An 18,456-nucleotide genomic window follows, 5' to 3' on the forward strand; every position below is an offset into this window, starting at 1 on the left:
CAGATGAACCAATTATCTTGTTCTTGAGCAACAAGTCCTTGCCCCTTTTAAAATGGCTCTGTGTTATGTCTTTTCCCAAACTCTACCTTCCTTTTTACCACTTCTTTTGTTCTGAGTGTCCAACTTTTGTAACTAGTCCCTATGCCTCCTCCTCCTCCTCCTCCTCCTGAGCTCTAAGGCCTTCATCAGACAACTCTGGTGCTCACTTCTGTACTGCAAAACCTAAAATCCTCATTCTCCCTTACTAAAGAATACCCTGAAAGAGACTTTTCCTCCTCACTCTTAAGATCCCTGCCACAATTTCACACAGGAGTGCCTTCAAACATCGTCACACCTTTCAACAAAGAGCTCCTTTATCGCACTGCTACTCCAAAGGCTTCCAGACCTCCTATCCATACACTCCTCTATCTTAGCTTCTGACTTCCCTGCCCCTTCTTCTCTTGCTAATTGTGAAAATTTTATGCATCTAATCTTGGTTTCTTCACTCTCTGGATTTCCAAGCCATGTATCTTCCAAACACAGGTTTCTGAACCTCCTGCTTTCATTTGTCACTTTTGATTTTTAGCCTTTGTTCTTGCTTACATCTCAGTTCGTTCTACTACATCTTTCCTGTACTTTCCTAGTCACCTCGGCATGCTTCAAACATCTGCCATATTGTGGTGACCGAACTTCAATTCTTCAGTGGGAATCCCCACCAAAATCCATCCTAGATTTTCTACCTTCTATCCATTTCAGTAAAGAGCTTTGCCATTCTGACCCATCTGCAGAGTCATCTATTAATGATAAAAGATAATGGCAAGATATAGGATTTTACATTGCTGGAAATATTTCTGAATACTACAGACTACCATAAGTAAAACGTAAGGCCTCAGAGAAAACAGAAGCAGTAGCAGTTTTAAGATGTAGCAGTAGGTGTGGTATATTAAATGGCAAAAAATGCAACAATGCCTTGCACAGTAACAAATACCTGAAAATAAAAATAATATACTATAGAGTGCATTTTTACTCACATTTTACTGAAATTACTACAAACATTTCAAAAAATATCTACAACATTCACACTGCAAATATATTAAGCTCATTCAGCTTTGTATGTATAAGAGATATAATGACATTTGATGCTGCAGGAGTCTTCTTTTGTAGTACTTCTTTTTTACAGACTTAAGGCTTGTATGCATGGAAGATTATTCCCATTATGCCACTATCACTGTATCAGTATGATTACACTACTATAGTTATACCAGTACAACTCTACTGGGTACACCCTCTTACTGTGGAAATAGCTTTTTCCCAGCTTGGCTTTCAACTGCTTCCTAAGTAACCTAATCTAAACAGGAAAAAGGCCCTAAATAAGCATGTGCACACTAGAAGTTATACTGGTAAAACAGTAGCAATTTAAATTCACACCTTACCTTACACAATTATATTCTCTTCTACACAAGGTCTTATACACAATGAACTCAATTAATCTACTGTTACACCTCCACTATAATGGGTGCATCTACACATCACCCTACAGCAACACGCTATGTCACCATAATGGTGCACTACGGTGATGTAGTGATCACGTGTGTCTACACAAGATCGCCAGCTACAATGCCATAGTGGTGAGCTCCCCGGGTATAGCATGCCGCTATGGCAACATAGTGGTGAAATGTACCTGTGTGCCACACGCACGGTCCGGTAACAGCCCATACTGCCAAAGGAAGTACTAAAGCACGGCGCTGTAGCAATACCACTATATGGTGACATGTAGACGTGCCCAATAAGCATGAAGCAACTAGATGCTAAAAGACTGCACTGAACTCACCATCATCACTTCAGAGAAAAGCCACCCTCCTTTTTCAGTGTAAAGCCGGTCTTGTAGAACTGAAAGGTCATCTGAAAGTGTAAAACTTCCCTCCCTTTAAAAAGATCTGTTCCTCCTCTGAAAAGCTTCAGAACGATAGCAACTTACTGAACTGCTCTGCCAGTTCTCATTGTTTTGTTGGAGGGTGGGGGGATGTTCTGTGACACTGAGCTTATAACAATGCTTCCATGACAACAAATAAGATGTTACACATTGGAACCTTGCAGTGATAAACTAAGTCAAACCAGGACTTACAGAAAAAAGAAAGAATGGCATCAGAAATGTTCAGGTTAAACTCTCTTTGTGTTCTTGAATACAATGAGAAGAGAGGTAGTTAGCTGTCTTAGTCTGAAGTCAAGCAGAAGGCAAGCTAGGCTGGCACCTTAAAGACTAATTTAGAAAAGCTATGAATTCACAGCATCTGACAAAGTAGGCTGTCGCCTATGACAGTCCGTGCCTTTCTGAACCAGTTTGTCTTTAATGTGCCACCCTGTCATGCCTTCTGATTGAATACAATAGTTATTATTTTGCAGGGCAACTAGAAAGCCGTCCCTCTCTCAATGGATTTGTATACTGCGGGATTCTTCGGAATTTTGCATCATTAGACTCCACTACCTGGAAAAAAAAATGGCAAGTGGTGTGACCTGATCTGTATGTCTATTGCAAAGGAGGATGGTGGTCCAACACAATAATTTATCATGCCCTTCAGAAATGCAAAACCCCATGACTCTAAAAAACTTAAGCAAGGACAATATTTGATTTTGCCACACTGTAATCTTCAGTATCCAAGCTTTTCTGAAATGGAATCCCCCATGGAGTGAAGGGACTTGGGACATGATGATATTCAATATGATAACTGAATCACCAGCTGGAATGTTAATGCCATTTGCCTAACTGATTTAACACCTACCAGTCCATCAGTTATTTAAAACAAAGTTGTTCCCATTTTGATATTGGATCTTTCAGTCCCAGATGGTGGTACTTTATGTCTAGATTGGATTGTTTGTTTTATAAGAAGAGGGAACTGTGGTCATGAGCAAGGTCTAGTAGATAAGGCACAAGCTAGGGGTGAAACCACATGGGCATTGCAGTCTGATACTTTAAGTGGAAGCACAAAGAATGACTTAAGTCTTTCCCGTTTTTTTCCTGTCTTTCTAGATCATTAACGTTTTTGGGCAAGTTTTGTATCTTACTGGGTGCATCTACACATGCACTTAATTGTGCAGTAGACTAATTTGCTGCTGTGTAAAGCATCACAGTTTACACCTGTGGCACTATTAGACTGCAACAAACTACTTTTTGCTGCTGTAAGATAGTACTATCAGGGACAGTACTGTCTTACACCAGTGAAAATAACTGTGCGTAAGATAGTAAACACACATGTAAATACTGCCCCGGGCATACACTGCACCTGGTCAGCCCAGACAGAAGGGGGCCAGACCCCTGCCTGCCACCTCGCCATGGGGCTCTGCACACTAGGGCATTCTTGTGCCCCAGCCAGCCCTTTCCACTGCCCAACACTGTGTCCCAAAGCCTGGGGCTGACTTCCAGGGTGCTCTGCCAGCCTGGGTCTGCTCCACCATGGCCTAAACTTCTGTGGACCCAGGTGGAGCTTCTGCACATGCACCCTGGACTGCAGCAGTTTGAGCATCTACACATGCCATTAAGATGCTGTGATAAACTCTGGCACAAAGTTTATCTGAGACAAACTTTGGTAAACCTGTCTGAAGCACAGAGTTTGCATGAGGCAACAGGGTTCCAATTTTAGGTGGAGCCCCACTCCCCGGGCTGCCACAATAAAATAAATGCAGGAGTTAATATACTGATGTAATTTTATATCCATTATCCTAGGCGGCTTTTGACTAAGCACTAATTTTAGTGGACAGTCTCACAAACGTTTCAACACTGCTAGGTCTATCAAAGAGAGGAGGTCATCAGAGGTACGACAATAAAAATGAAAAGTTTGGTGATGGCTAATGCCATTTTGAGAAAAACAAAAATACAGGAAAAATAAGATACAGCAAAAGAATGAAATAGGTAGGACTCTGTATGGTGGCTGAGATATGAATTAATGAAATACCGCATCGCCCTGACCATTTTGGTCCCAATTCTGCAAATCCAATCAGAGATGCCTGTTCTAATTTCAGATCAGATTTCAGAATCTAGGCTTTGGTTTGTATGTTGTATTCATACCTCATAGCCTTCTTCTTTTGACTGCCCCTCCTGAAATCAGCTAGTACATTGGAATCCATGGGACCCTGAAGATTACAAAGCCAGATGAGGATTTTAGATTTATTCTCCACAGAACATGGAACATATATTCCTTTATGTTTCAAAAAGTACATTGCATTAGCATGCAAAATGTGCTATTTAAATAAAATATAACAATGATAACAACAACTTCTGTATATTTTCAAGAGACAAGGACACTTGCAGGGTTCAAATAATAATCAGTGAATTAAAACTACACTCTAGGTAAGCCTTTAGGGCCATGCATTAGTGTGCTAAAGTAGCAAAACAAAAGGGACATAATAATTGCTTAGACTCCTGCAGTCTTACTTAGAAAATTATTCTTGCATAATAAAAGTCAAAACAGTGATTTTGAGGCATTTTTAATCAGAATATTCTAATTAGAATCAGTATATTATAATGTCGACCCTACAGGTTTTCTATGAGGCCAGAAACATTGTCCTGAGCAATTTTGCCTATTTCTTTTATTCAAAATTTCAGTGTCACCTAGCACTACCTCTTTTTAATTAGAAAAAGAAATGTGAGTGTTTATTTATATTAAAAAGGGTGAGTTTGTACTCACTGGCTGCGTCTAAACGAGATGCTGGCTGTGCAATAGCTCATTACTACTGTAAAGTAACTCATTACTACTGCACAGTAGCATTGCATTATGGTTCATGCCATGCAACGCTACTGCACAGCAGTAACAAGCTACTGCACAGTAAGCATCTTGTGTACACGTGGCCACTGTGGGTCAGAGAACAAAAGTAATGTTACTTTAAAATAATTTTGTCTCTAAAATGTATTAAATACATTTAAAATAAATAAACTTCTAAAAAGACCCAAGAAGTCTTGACATTATTCTATACTTTAGTTAATATAGATCTTGATGATTGTCTGAAGGGCAGTCACTGAATGACCTGATAGGGTATGCAATTTGTGTCAAAATATTTTTCTTTCAACTTCTTTCTTATCCCTTCCAAATGGGAAATTTTTCACTGACTGCAGCAGAACCCAATGGATGCTAAGATACTATATACTTTTCCATAATGTCCTTTCTTGAAAACTGAGTATTAAGCAGTTATAGTTCTCAAGAATAAAGAAAACGAATTGGGGATTACCTGAAACAAACAGTCCTTTAAAGTGATCACAATTCCTTATGGTTTATACATGTAATATCACTGCAAAGAGCAAAGAAACCTTTCAAACAGCATATGAATGAAGGACATTCAGCTTTACAAACCTGCTGAGACGACACAGAAATCTAGAGTCAGAATCACTTTGTGAAGGAAACTTCTTTATCCAGCTGACTGAGTCCTGCATCTACACTAGTCTTGTTTCTGTCTGGCGGCATAGTGAAATCAACTTTAGAATGCCTTAAAACCAGGCGGTCAGGATTGTGACCACTGAAAGTACAGCTAGTGGGTGTTGCCACTTTTGGAAAAGGCCACACCAGAACAAATTAAATCTATATTCACATGAAAATAAAGGGCTGCTGATACTCTAAATCTAAGCTTCAAGATCCCTTTTTTCCTCCATTTCAATTCTGGTGGCTGCAAGTACCTTTTAAAGTAGCCTTTAAACATCACTACAGATGTTTGTGTCTTATTATATCCACCTCTTTTATAATACCACCTTCTATGTGGTACCTTTCCCCCCCGGTGCCACCAAACTATGTTCATTACAAAAATGCGGGAATCTGTATGGTGGAACATGGCAACTACTTAGGCATGCACAACATTACGCAGTGCAGTCTAAAACATGAAATGAAGGATTCTGCACCCAATCAAAAGACAAGATAGCGTTCAAGTTGACAGAACAGTATCTGGCCAAGAAATGGGTTTAATATCATATTCGAAACCATGGTTAAAAAGGACTCCATTTTATGCTTCATGGAACAGGTGGCAACTCTCACAGCCTCCTAATATTATGCTTGGAGAGGATTTCAGTTACCAAATCACAGAGGAGTGCCACCTACTGAGCAGCTTAAACCACTTCCCCTAAAACTTGTGTGCTTCCTTAGAAATCTCCCATCCGTAATGCTAACCAGTGCTGTTTTGCATCAGCTTCAAAATAATAATACAAAAAATACATGGGATACACAATCTGACTTGCAAAACAGATAAGCCAAGACTTGTGAGAACAGATAACTGAAAAAATGTAAACACTGAGGATGTATTGTTGACAAAATGTGGCTGTACAGGTCTTTGAAAAGAAGCAGACACAATAGGTTTTCAATGTTTAACAGAATAAAGATAGAAGCTTACAGTAAGTACACAGGCCCTGGGGCTTTTCCAGTTTCCTTTCTTCATGAGTGGTTCTGAAAGGGTGGGTAGGTCACTTCCTTGTAGTAACTGCTGTTAGAATAGCACAGACGTACCTTTCCTGAGATGTTTATGAAATAAGAGAATTAACCTGCATGCCTACAGAATCAAAGCCTTAAAAGATAAATATAATAGTTGCATTATTTCCTTCACTCAATGAAAATAAAAGGAATCCATTTGGAAATACAACATTCTACCAAAGACCGCTGTAAAAAGATTGGAATTCATATTATTTTCTCTCTATTGTTTTGTCAGATAAGTAAAAAATTAGAGAATTCAAAATTGCACATCCATGTTTATTGTACATAATATGACATTGGTGCAATCTCCAGGCAGAACTGCCAACTTATTCCAAACTGACTTTATTCAGATCTGAAGCAAATGATGAATGATGATTGCCCAATTCCATAGCTACCAGACCTGAACAGATTTAGAAATGTCATAAACACGTTTTGGGCGGGGGTCACCTGGTGTGGCAGGCTCAGTTTACATGCCATGTTGCCAAATTATTTTTAATGGATTTATAGTCTCCTTGAATTGGCTTTAAACATATTATTACTGTTTCAATGTTTTCACCCATTATGCTAACCCTTGCACTGTAATACAGCATATCCTATAATATAATGTTTGCAGGCCTGTGGTAAAGTAAACAAAACTTCAAAGGGTTATTATGTAAAGACTCTGTATTACTGCCATAGGCCTAATTGTTATTCTTCCTCACCACCCCTTGAGCCCAAAGTACATAATCATCCAGTAATTGAACTGAACTGTCTAAATGGCTGGATCCCCTAAAGGACATAGGTATTTACCAATGAAGAAAGTACGGGAAATTTAACAGACCCCATGGCGTTTTCCTGTAGTAGTAGAAATACTATGTAAATATAGATGACCTGGACCTGCTAGGCTTTTTTAAAATCATTACAGGAATCAGAACAATGTTTGGCTGTTACTGGGACTATAAATAATGTAAAGAATAAAAATAGAACTGTGCTGAACATGGAAGCATACGTTTAATATTTTTCATATTATTTTGAGAAAAGGAAGCACCAGAAATATTGCTATAGATTTGTTTGTATCTGTATATATAGCTATATAGATATAGATAGGTATATATAGATATAACAAAAGTATCAGAGAAGGCAAACCCCCATAGATCATCACATTTAATAGACCCTCCAAAATGTGTAATGGATAGTGGATCTCAGGCTTTCACATACTGTAAGTGTCATTGCATTCATGAGATAGAGTACTGAAGGCCCTGACAGCTCTCTTTTACATTCTAAATGACAACTGCACTCAACAGAACAGAAATAAAGATTAAGGAAAATGCCTGATGTGATAGCACTCAGCTTACCTCAAAATGTAATATTTAAAAAGTACAGAGAAACATAGGTCTGTCTTCTTGTATTGTAAGTAAGAACTAGTGTCAAAGCCTCAAAGGTCTATAACTACAGGAAAGGCAAGTACTACAGTGTTCAAAAGACAATGAGACCATGATCCACAGCATCTTACTAAGCCAAAATTGCTGCTGAAGTCAAACGGAGGTTAGCCTAACGTAACACAGATTTGGACTCTGAACCCATATGGAAAATTATTATGAGCGTGAAGATTAACTGAGCAAAACCTTCTCAGCCCCTCTTACACTTCAGTAATAAACAGAATGCTCATTACTAATTGATAAAGCCACAGTGATTTTATACCTGTCAGTGTATATCTACAATGAGTATATTTTAAGAGGTTAATAATACTTATGGCTTAGAATGAAAGATGTCAGCCTACAGATCATGAAGAGATGATTTTGAACAGACCTTTGTTAGCTGATTGCATAAGTGATACCTCTTATTGCTGAAATAACACCTCAAAGGCAAATAATGACGACATGACAATGTATGTAAATCAAGAACTGCATGTGGGTTTATTTTACACTTGAGAAAACAGTGGATTTAATTGTGTGAACCAAAATGTACTGTACAATATTAATGATAAAACATCAAAATGTATAATTCATAGTGCATTGCTTGCTTTATTTTTATTTATTTATTTTTTGTCAGATAGTTCCTTTAAGTACATGCATCTGGAAAGATGCAGGTGCCGGTAAAATTTCTCTATTTAAATCAAGCTGCAGGAACTAAATTTTATTCAAAAAGTGTGGTTTTACATTATATACACAGAAATCGAATATAAAATGACAATATAAAAAGTTAAAAGAGAAAGCATACAGCCAGAAGGTACAAAGAAAGTTGAATAGTTTAAAATGGTACGATATGTAACATGTATTTTTTAAGCTGATGCTGGCAATTTTACAAGGAACAGATCCAACATTTGCCCCATTTTTTTTGTTTTCATGTTTTCATTTACCAATGCAGCACACTATAGAAAGGTCAGCTTGTACCAAAGCTTAACATTTGTAAATAACTATAAACTGCAGTATTTTACAGGAAAAAAAAAGGAAAAAAGCATTTTTACATTTGTTTTTAAATAACAGCTTGCATACTTTTTTGCCAAAAAAATGGCAATTTTCAGCATCCAGAGGGTTTGGGCATAGTGGCAACTTGGTTTGCTATTTTTTATTATTATTTATCTTATACAGATGTAGCTTCCTAACCCCTTGAGTACTAATAGCTTTCCTTCTTCCAAGAACTGCATGCACGTTTTCTTCATAAACCAGTTCTGCATTTAAAAAAAAAAGCTCATTTAATTTAAAAAAAATATATTTTAATAAGTTTTGTTTCGGACACAGCTTTGATCTGAATGAAATGCCTTGTAAGCCTTTATTTGTTTGTTTGTTTGTTTATTGGGAAAGGCACAGAAATGCTATTACAGTCCTCAGAGGGTTAAAACTTGACACTACTGGGTTCTGTGACCTTTATTGTCATGGCAACTTTGTAATTTTAGGATGTCTTTTTATCATTGTTCTTTGTGTCTTTCTTTACGGCTAAATTAATGTCTCTCAATAGTGTCTCCCACTATATTCTACAAAGTATAGCTTAACATCAAGGACAGATGTTGAAAATAAAGGTCAGACTTTGACTCACAAAAAAAATAAAAACAAAAGAAACCCATGCACAGATCAGACAAAGAGCATATAAATATAGCTATAAAATAAGTGTAAGAAAAACCAAGGTCCAGTTCAGCAACAAAAGTAAGACTGATTTCAGAGGCTCAGGTCAGGCCTAGTGCAGTACTATGAAGAAGTTTAGTGCAATGTTCCTGTGGTCACTTGCATACCTGGCTGCTTACCTGGACCCTATTGTTTTTCTAACTCAGTTACATAGATCAGGTGGTCCTCTGGGGACTTGCCATGTGTTTTACTAAGGTGCAGTTTGACTGCATGTTTGCTTGCAAAAGTTCGGTTACAGAGCTTACACTGGAATGTGGAGCCCAAGTCCTCCTCAGCAATTCCAAGTGAGCCCAAAGTCTTGTTTGTGAGGACTTTTGAAACATTCTGCTGTTCTTGAATCTGATTTAGTGGCAACTTTGACAGATCCTTCAAACTAAACCCTAAATGTGTCTCTAAGTGACTTATGTATGTAGAAGCAGTCCTGAATTGAGAGGCGCAATCATTGCAAAAGAAAACAGGATGTCCTGTGTCCAGGTTCTTTAAAAACTTAGTTCCACCTGTCCTCCTTAACTGATACTTCACATTGGCCAGCCAGTGGCTAATTGTGGTCATGGAAAGACCAGTAAACTTAGAGATGTGTACCCGCTCCTGTGGACCAAGGTCCGACATGATGTATTTGCCTTCTGGGGTCTCCCTCAAGCTAGAAGCAAACTGGGCTTGAAGGATTAAAAGATGCTGAGGGTTCCAGTTGGATTGTCTGCCTTTCCTCTTGTGTACTGGTGACAGTTCATCCAGAGCTTCCTCAAAACTGCTTCCATCGGCGTCAGACTTCTCTGAGACAGTCGATGGAGTTGAAGACTTAGGTGTCAAACGCCCTGTGAGGTTCTTTACCATATCAGAAATATCCATTAGGGCACTCTCCCTTAGGGGAGATGAGGCAGAATCCGCCACACTGGAAACAAGAGGTTTGTTTTTGGACTTTGTTAAATCAATGGGCTGATCACTGTTCTCGTAGTAGTACCGATCGATAGCATCAGCTTGCTTGACTGGAGTGGTTGGGTAAATGGGTTTGTCCAACATGCTGTTGCTAATTTTGTAAAGCATGGCCAAAGGGTCCAAAGAGGGGCTTACCGGCTTAGAAACTTTGCCTAAGTGGGTATTCATAATGGATTGTAAAGCACTCAATGGATTAATGAAAGATGGCTCAGGTGAATGGTCTGTGATGATCCCTAAATTGTTACAGCCGTTGGCAACTTTTGCTTTGAGTGGCTCTGTACCATTTGGTGTATGCACTTCCACTGAACTATCCTTTTTGACCTTCTGAACTTCTGCATCAGGACTCTTCTTCTGCTGCTGTTTGTTATTTATTTCCTCTGACTTTGGAAAGTCTTTGTTTTCTTTAGCAGCAGGTGACAGCGGTTTAACTGGGGAAGTTTTCTCTTTCTCCACAGGTTTGTCCTCTTTCTTTACATTGATTTTACCTGTAACTTTCTCTACCAGTTCCTCCATGGCAGACACATTACTTCTGTGTGGTGGGGGTGTGAGGCTACCTGGGGAATGGATTAGTGCATTGTGTTCTGAAGACAGTGACTTTACGCTGCTGGCATAGGATGGCTGCATTTGAACACTCTGCACTGCGGGTTGGAGGGGTTTTACTGTTCCTGGTAGCTGGTAAGCTGCATGAATACTGGGATACCCTCCCCAAGAAGGTGCTCCATTCTGAGCTTTGCTGATAGCTGTCGACACTGTGTTCTCTAGAGATTTCAATATATCTATTCCACCTTTAGGACTATCATCCAGATCCTCCTCTCTGAGGTACTGATACAAAGTTGTTGGCTCAAATTTTTCAGTAGAGTCCTCGTTCTCCTCTTTAATTTTTTTGTCTGTTTCACTGACCACCACTTTTTCCTTTTCTGGGTCCCTCTTCTCCTCAGAGTTTGTGGACCCAGCTGGAGAATCTGGCTGCTTTTTAATGCTGGAGGCTGGTAGTCTCGTATGGGTGGTTGGTGGTAGAGGTATGGACTGTATCTTTTCCTCCACCACAGGGTCCAACACAAGTTGTTTTCCTTTTTTGGAGGCAGAGTTGGTCACCTTTAAAAAATGACCAGTAACCATCATGTGAGCAGTAAGTTGCTGCAAAGTATCATGGGAACTGCCACATTCCATGCATTTCAATATCTGGGCTTTCCGGGCCTCAAACTGCCACGTATAGCTAGCACCATTTTGATAGCCATAGCGATTGTTTGGAGTCACATAAGGATTGGCAGTTTTCTGATCCTTTGCAGACTCACTCTGCAGTGTGGCCTCTGCAGTGATCCCTGTTGGCTCAGGTGAGCAAGGTGAAGCTAAGTCCTGAAGTGCGCGCTTTTTGGTAGAAGGGACCAGTTTAGTGATGGCTGGTACTGGTTCCTTCAGAGGCACTTTCTGGTAATGCTTTGTTTTTATCATATGGACACTCAGGTCTTGCAAAGATTCAAATGAATGCCCACAGTACATGCATTTCAGCACTTTCTGGGCATCCTCTTTGCCTTCCATTTCCATAAGTGATCGTTTTCTAGGCTTTGACCACCGCTTGGTTTTATCAGACTCTTTATCTCTGTTGTCATCACGGTAATGTCCAGTTTCATTCATGTGCACTGTTAGCTCCACCAGTGTGTCATAGGCTGCACTACAGTCTTTGCATCGAAACTTACTAGCGCCGGTGAACACAGACCCATAGAGTTTATTATTTTGCCGGTAAAGCTGAACTGTACTGAACAGACTAGGCTCAGGGAGAAGTCCATATGATGAGGTCTGCTGCAAAGTTTTAGCTAATGCAGCTTGGTGCCAGTCATAACCTGAGCCACCACTGTTACTGTTGCTAGTACTACTGGTACTCGTACTGGTACTAGTATTGGTACTGGTACTAGTACTGTGGGTGTTGGTATTAGTGTTGGGACTGGTGGCATTTGCATTCTGGCTTATTCCATTGTTGCTGCTGGCTGGACTGGATTTCTTCAAGTCCAAAGCTAAACTGGACCAGCAAGTCTCTGAGAGTAAATTTGCATACACAGCTTTTATTTGTGCCAAGCTGTCCTGTGGATACGAAGCATTGTCTGTGCACTGATGATCCTCTTTCTCTTCTTTAGAGGAAGTGCTTTTGAAATGGGCCATTTGATCGCTGTTTTCACTAAACGGCGAACCATAGCCTGCATCCTGATTAGTTGCAGTGCTGACTGGGGAGTTCTGGTAGCTTTGAGCCTCTTTGATCTCTGTTTCTTCATTGCACACATATTCACTCTCCTGGATGTCCAGAGACAGCCCATCATCTTCCACGCTGTCTTCATCTATTTCTGCTGCTTTCAACTCCTCCTCAGGAACATATGCTAAAACACAGAAAAAAACAAGACAAAGTTACAGAACACACACATTTTATATCGCTGCCATCCCTTGTACTAAAAGCAGTAACAATTAAGCCAAATTTGAAGGGTACACCAACAAAACAACCAACACCTGCACTTACACACTCAACCCATAGATCCAAATAAGGTATTTAGGTTACATTTTAACATCCACCTTAGGTTATGATAAATAGAATTAATTTTGACTTTAGTAGTATAACGTGCTGGAGACTGTACCTAAACAAACAACAAAATATTTACCAATAAAAAAACCTCTTAAAATCAGCACTCCTCCAAACAAGTCATTAAAATAGTGCAGCAGCCTGGCAGTGAGGGGGTGTGTGTGTGGGGGGGGGGGGGGGGGGGGTTGAATTTTCCTGATCTGCTGAAGAAGAGACATATAAATTGAGGGCACAGGGCCTGGGTACAGGTACCCCTTATTTATCCACAATGTCTGAGGCAATGGAGAAAAGAGAGTGGGACCAGGGAGAGAAGACGGGGGGCAGTGAGGGTCTGTGTGCGCGCGTGCATGTGCTTGTGCTTAATAGTACAGTTGACCTGTACTTCATGAACCAAGGGCCTTAGAATCACTGACCAGATTGATCCCATTTGCTCAAGGCTCTCCTGTAGCAAATTGACTTCAACTGCACCCTCAAGGGCAATCTCCTTGGTGAATTTCATACTGACAACTGACTCTAATGGAGCCACAAGTGGCAAAAGCATCAGTTCAATTGTTGAGAGGTTCCTGGTGGTTTCTTGCATTGGGTTAATTAGAGAATAGAAGAATCTCACAGGTTTTTGCTTTCACTGCAATAGGACATTTTTGAACCTATCATTTAAGTGCAAAACTGAATGAATTTATAAGAGGAAAATGGAAGCAAAACAGTTATTATTTTCCTATATAAGTAGGAGATGCATTGCCTCCTACCACAGTATGATGTGGATGCCATGTAGCCATTTTGGCAACTGCAGTTGGCAGCTAAAAATAAAATAAATGAGAGATGAATATTTAAAAGTGACAAACATAAAACATATGACCAAATTCCCAGCTCGATTACTGGCTTACAGTAAATATCAAACTTTGCTATTGTATTGCCACCTGGTGAAACGATATAATCTTACCAAATTATGTGTTTATCTACATCAAACTATTTTTTAAACTAGCAAACGTGATATTCATGAACAGATGGCCATTATATCAAAATACATTTACTCCACGGGCCCAATTCACAAAAGTGGCTTACTTGTACCTAAGTGATAAATTCACATTTTCACTGCAAAGTAACAAACATACTTGTACACATTTAACTCCAGATTTATAAAATAAGTATTTTGCAGAAAAATCACCATGACTGTGGAATGCAGGTGGGTTTATGTGCAAGTCAAAGGAGAAAACAAACATCGGCTGAGAACAGCTTTTTCTTATGAAAAGCTATATGTTTCCACATGGGGTGGACTGTGCACTGAGACTTGCTGAAATGTGTGCTAGTCCCTTGTAGAAGAAATGTTGAAAGGAAGCCAGAAAAAGGCACTTCTGCTTTCATGGAATATGGGAGAAAAAATCTTATCATGTTAGCATATTTCAATTGTTAGGCATTGGTATAATTTGTTCTAATTTATACCAGTAGTTCCCAAGTCATTTACAGAACTTTTTTTTAAAATGTTAAATAAAAGCAAAAATGAAATCTCTCACTGTATAATGAAAATAGATTATTATAGATTCCCTTTTTCAGGGGGTTTTAACAGCAAAAGAAAGCAATTTTTAAGTTTTAGGAGGGCAAACAATAGAAAATTATGGAATCAGATTTCCTTTCTTTTGACATTATGGTTTCAGCAATGTCTTTTTCTAGAGCAAAAATCCTGGCTTAAAGTGCATAAATATGGACAAGGCCCTTCTGGCATTTTTTTAAATAAAAAAATACTAATGACTGACAGTTACTACTATGTAGAGGCAGAAAATTGATGGGCCAGATTCTCAGCTAGTATAAATTGGTGTACTTCCATTAACTTCAATAGAACTATGCCAATTACACCAATGGAAGATCTGAATCAGTATTTTTAATGCACAGTTGCTACCAATCTGTATTATGTTGCATATCAGTGCTGGAGGTCACGAAGAATCCACAGAACTGATCTGCTAGACAATTATCATTTTTTTAAATGGCAAAAAATTACATTATTTTAGCAATTGCCACAAATACACATTTCAAATCGTTATCATGTGTAAGCTAAACTTGATCCAAACTCCATACACTTAATTTTTTTTTCTTTTTATTTATAATGTTGTGGATTCTCATACTCTCTCACTTGGTGGAGAGGTTTCTTTTTCATAAAAATAAAGGAAGTTAAACCACATAAAAATGTTAAAGTGACATGAAAGGTCTGGCATTAACCTGCCAAAACAAAGAAACTAAGTGTTAGGGCAAAAATTCCATCTTTCATCTAGTTTCTTACTCTTAGTTTCTGCTGAGACTACTGTAAGGCTGAGGTCTTTATATGTCAATATATTTTGCAGCACTCACAATCAAAGGGGACTGGGAACTTTCTTTCTGCTTTGACTCAATTTTCCTTGATTTCAAAATTTCAGCCAGATCCTGATCATAATGTAAACTAATATATGTCTGTTTCCAGACACATGCCCCCCTTCCCCCGCATAATTAGATTATGGAGTTTAAAAATACATATATACACATAATGCACATTGGGTAATAGGATTATTTATTTTAAACGTTTAATTTGTATCATTAATATCGGAAGGCATTTTGCTGAAACTCTATGGTTTATTGTTAGGATAAATACAATACTTTTTGATGCAGGACTCTAATAATGTTTATGGGAAGAATATTAACACAAACATGGTATTTTGCAAGGTCAATGTAATGTTTTAGCATGAAAGGTTTCTGTGAGAAATGATACAGAAGAACAGAAAATAAAGACAAAACTGTTGCTTTATATCTATATGTGTGTGTTTATAAATACTAGTATATTTTAAATATATATTTCTAAATAATTATAAATAAATAGTAAATATATATATTTACTAAAACTGTCCCCAGAGATTTCTGATACATATTTATTAAAAGTCTTATCAGAGCATTCTGATAAATAAAACTGTAATTTTAAATACAACAAAAATGCTTCTTTCGCACTTATTTGTGGAGAAAAGTGCTGCTATCCTACATTAAATAAAAAGGGAGACCTTGAGTTTTTCTATCTAAAATAGATAAACAGGTTGTCTGAATCCGGTCGTTATTTCTTTTTGTGTGAAAAAAACTCTCATTGACCTTCATACACTTCACTACCTACAAAGGTGTTGCAATTTGAGGTACTGGCATACATGCATGTCCTGAAACCAGACACAAATATCAAGAGGAGCAATAAGCATTAACTTCTAGCAACCTATACTATATCCAAAGCATAATAAATTACCTTATATTATGTTGCTAAGCCTTTTTCTCATCTGTTACATAGAGAGAGAGAGAGAGAGAGAGAAGCATCTAATTACAGATATGAGACAAAATAACTAGAGATTGGGGACACTGCTCTTCTTTTTATTAAACCTTGTTAATATTTTTTTGCCTATAAGATGTGTCTTCTGGACACCAATGTTTCCCCGTAGATGTGCTGTCATCTTTGAACAGCATTAAAATCTGTGCATTCTAATGTAACTGGACATGAGGCGCTATATATTGTACATGTTTGTTGTATAGCACATTGTGTTTGCTTCAGAGAGACAATTTACACGATAAATATACATCCATTGTTTGAAAAGAGAGACAGATAAGAAATATAAGGATATGTTCACAATTATGTTTTGATATGAAAAGTTTATAAAATCTTTTCTTAATCATTAGGCTAGAATTTTTAAAGGAATTTTCTGTCTCAGATATTCTTTTCCATTAAAAAGACTGTAGGATTCAAACAATATTTTAGGCATGACAAAAGCTAACAACTATATTTAACAGCGACCTAATGAAAATGCAGTAAACTCCTTCAAGGTATGATGATAAAGGCTCAAAGTAATTAATATTGAGTAGAAAAATACCTCAGCATATAAGACCCTAATTCAGCAATTTAAGTATTGAAATCAATGAGACTTATATGTATGCTCAAATGCTTGCTGAATAGGGATGGATTTAAACCTAAATTTTTTTGCTAAATCAGGCCCTAACTTGGGATAAAATAATAGTGGTTTCTTTGCAAATGTTAACCATTCAAATTCTACAACAGGTGTATTTCCGTAGCTTCTGATGTGCGTCCATTCAAAAAAAGTTTCCACCATCTACTACTGTCTTTCTCTCCCAGCACAAACTAGGTTCCAGACTGGTGGTGATGTATAGTTTATGTAAAAGCCCATTTCACATTTAAAAAAAAAATCTATAGGCAGACAGAGACATCCTGTATCTATACATTCCTCTTCACATACACAAACTAAAAAAGGGAGAGAGGGAATATATTTACAGATATATTTTCAAAATACATTCTTGATAGTGATATGCAATACAGAATCCAAAATCTTTCACCTGCTGGAATTTTCTAAATAATAATACACAACTACTCACAAAGAATCATAAAAGAAAGCCCCGGAATATATTTGTATGTATGTGTGCACAATACACGCACACACACACACACATACATACAATATGTGTGTGTGTGTTATAATGTCGCTACAGTGCAAAAATGGCTTAGTTACAATGAATGCTGAGGAGCAGTACAGACTATCAGACAACCAAATGACCTAGTGCAGTGGTTTGTGTCTTTCATTTATAATTGTAAGAAAATAGGGAGCAAAATGCTAGTACTGCCTCCCTTGTAATTGTAATGCAATGGGTCTAAAAAAGTAGATAAGGTAGTGCAACAACAACCTCCACGCTTCTAGCAAGTTGAATGATAACCCTTAAAGGCAACCCATTAAAAACCAACAAAAATATTCCTCACCACCTTCTCTTCCTCCCCTCCCCCTTGCCTTAGAACAAACACTGCAAATTATTAGCCAATGTTTGCAACTGGAGACTGAAGCAGCTTGTATGTGGATATATTTTCACAGTGATTCGAATCTGAGAAATTTACTTGCTCTTCCTCCTCTATCTGATAAACTATACATTCAAGCATTCTCATTAGTGCTCGGATCACCAAAGAGAGCTGGAGATGAATCAGTCCATCCACCCCTCCTCTCCCTGCTCTGTCGAGATTATTTCATTGAAATGTTCATTTTCATCCCTGCTGGCAACATTAGAATGGAAGTATTTAACCTGTTTCCATTACTTATACAAATTACCATTATAGGGTAGGACAGATGTTAGAATCATGCCACATAACTGACTTCCATACATCCTTTACAGGGAGAATAAGAAGAAGGAAAGCTTTTAGATCATATTATCCAGTCTCAATAATGTTCTCTCTGCTACCAGATTCATTAACTTCCAACATCCACGTTTCACTTTCTTTCAGTGTGAAAATGCTCCATTTCCTTGAGCTCATTTAATTTGGAGCCGGAAATCTTTGTCAGGAATATTTTTTTGATCAGGTGCTCTAACCAAGGGGATGTGGGGGGACAAAAGAATAAAGAACGGTTGGGGGGGGGGGGGGGAAAAAACAACCCCGTGGTGA

At 38.2% G+C, this 18,456-nt stretch overlaps 1 protein-coding gene across 7 annotated transcripts in view; it reads right to left on the minus strand.

Annotated features, from left to right (window-relative positions):
- Nucleotides 1–8,307: 8,307 nt before the first annotated feature.
- The window catches only part of TSHZ1 (teashirt zinc finger homeobox 1), a 68,436-nt gene continuing 58,287 nt past the window's right edge, over nucleotides 8,308–18,456 (minus strand). For all 7 annotated transcript variants that reach the window (XM_025209690.1, XM_025209691.1, XM_014522109.2 and 4 more), the window contains one exon: nucleotides 8,308–12,828. In XM_025209690.1, coding sequence (XP_025065475.1) covers nucleotides 9,650–12,828 — 3,179 coding nt within the window. In that variant the 3' untranslated portion in view covers nucleotides 8,308–9,649. The remainder of the gene's footprint in view (nucleotides 12,829–18,456) is intronic.

The sequence above is a fragment of the Alligator sinensis genome, unplaced genomic scaffold (assembly GCF_000455745.1).
Source record: "Alligator sinensis unplaced genomic scaffold, ASM45574v1 scaffold129_1, whole genome shotgun sequence".
NCBI classification, from domain to species: domain Eukaryota; kingdom Metazoa; phylum Chordata; order Crocodylia; family Alligatoridae; genus Alligator; species Alligator sinensis.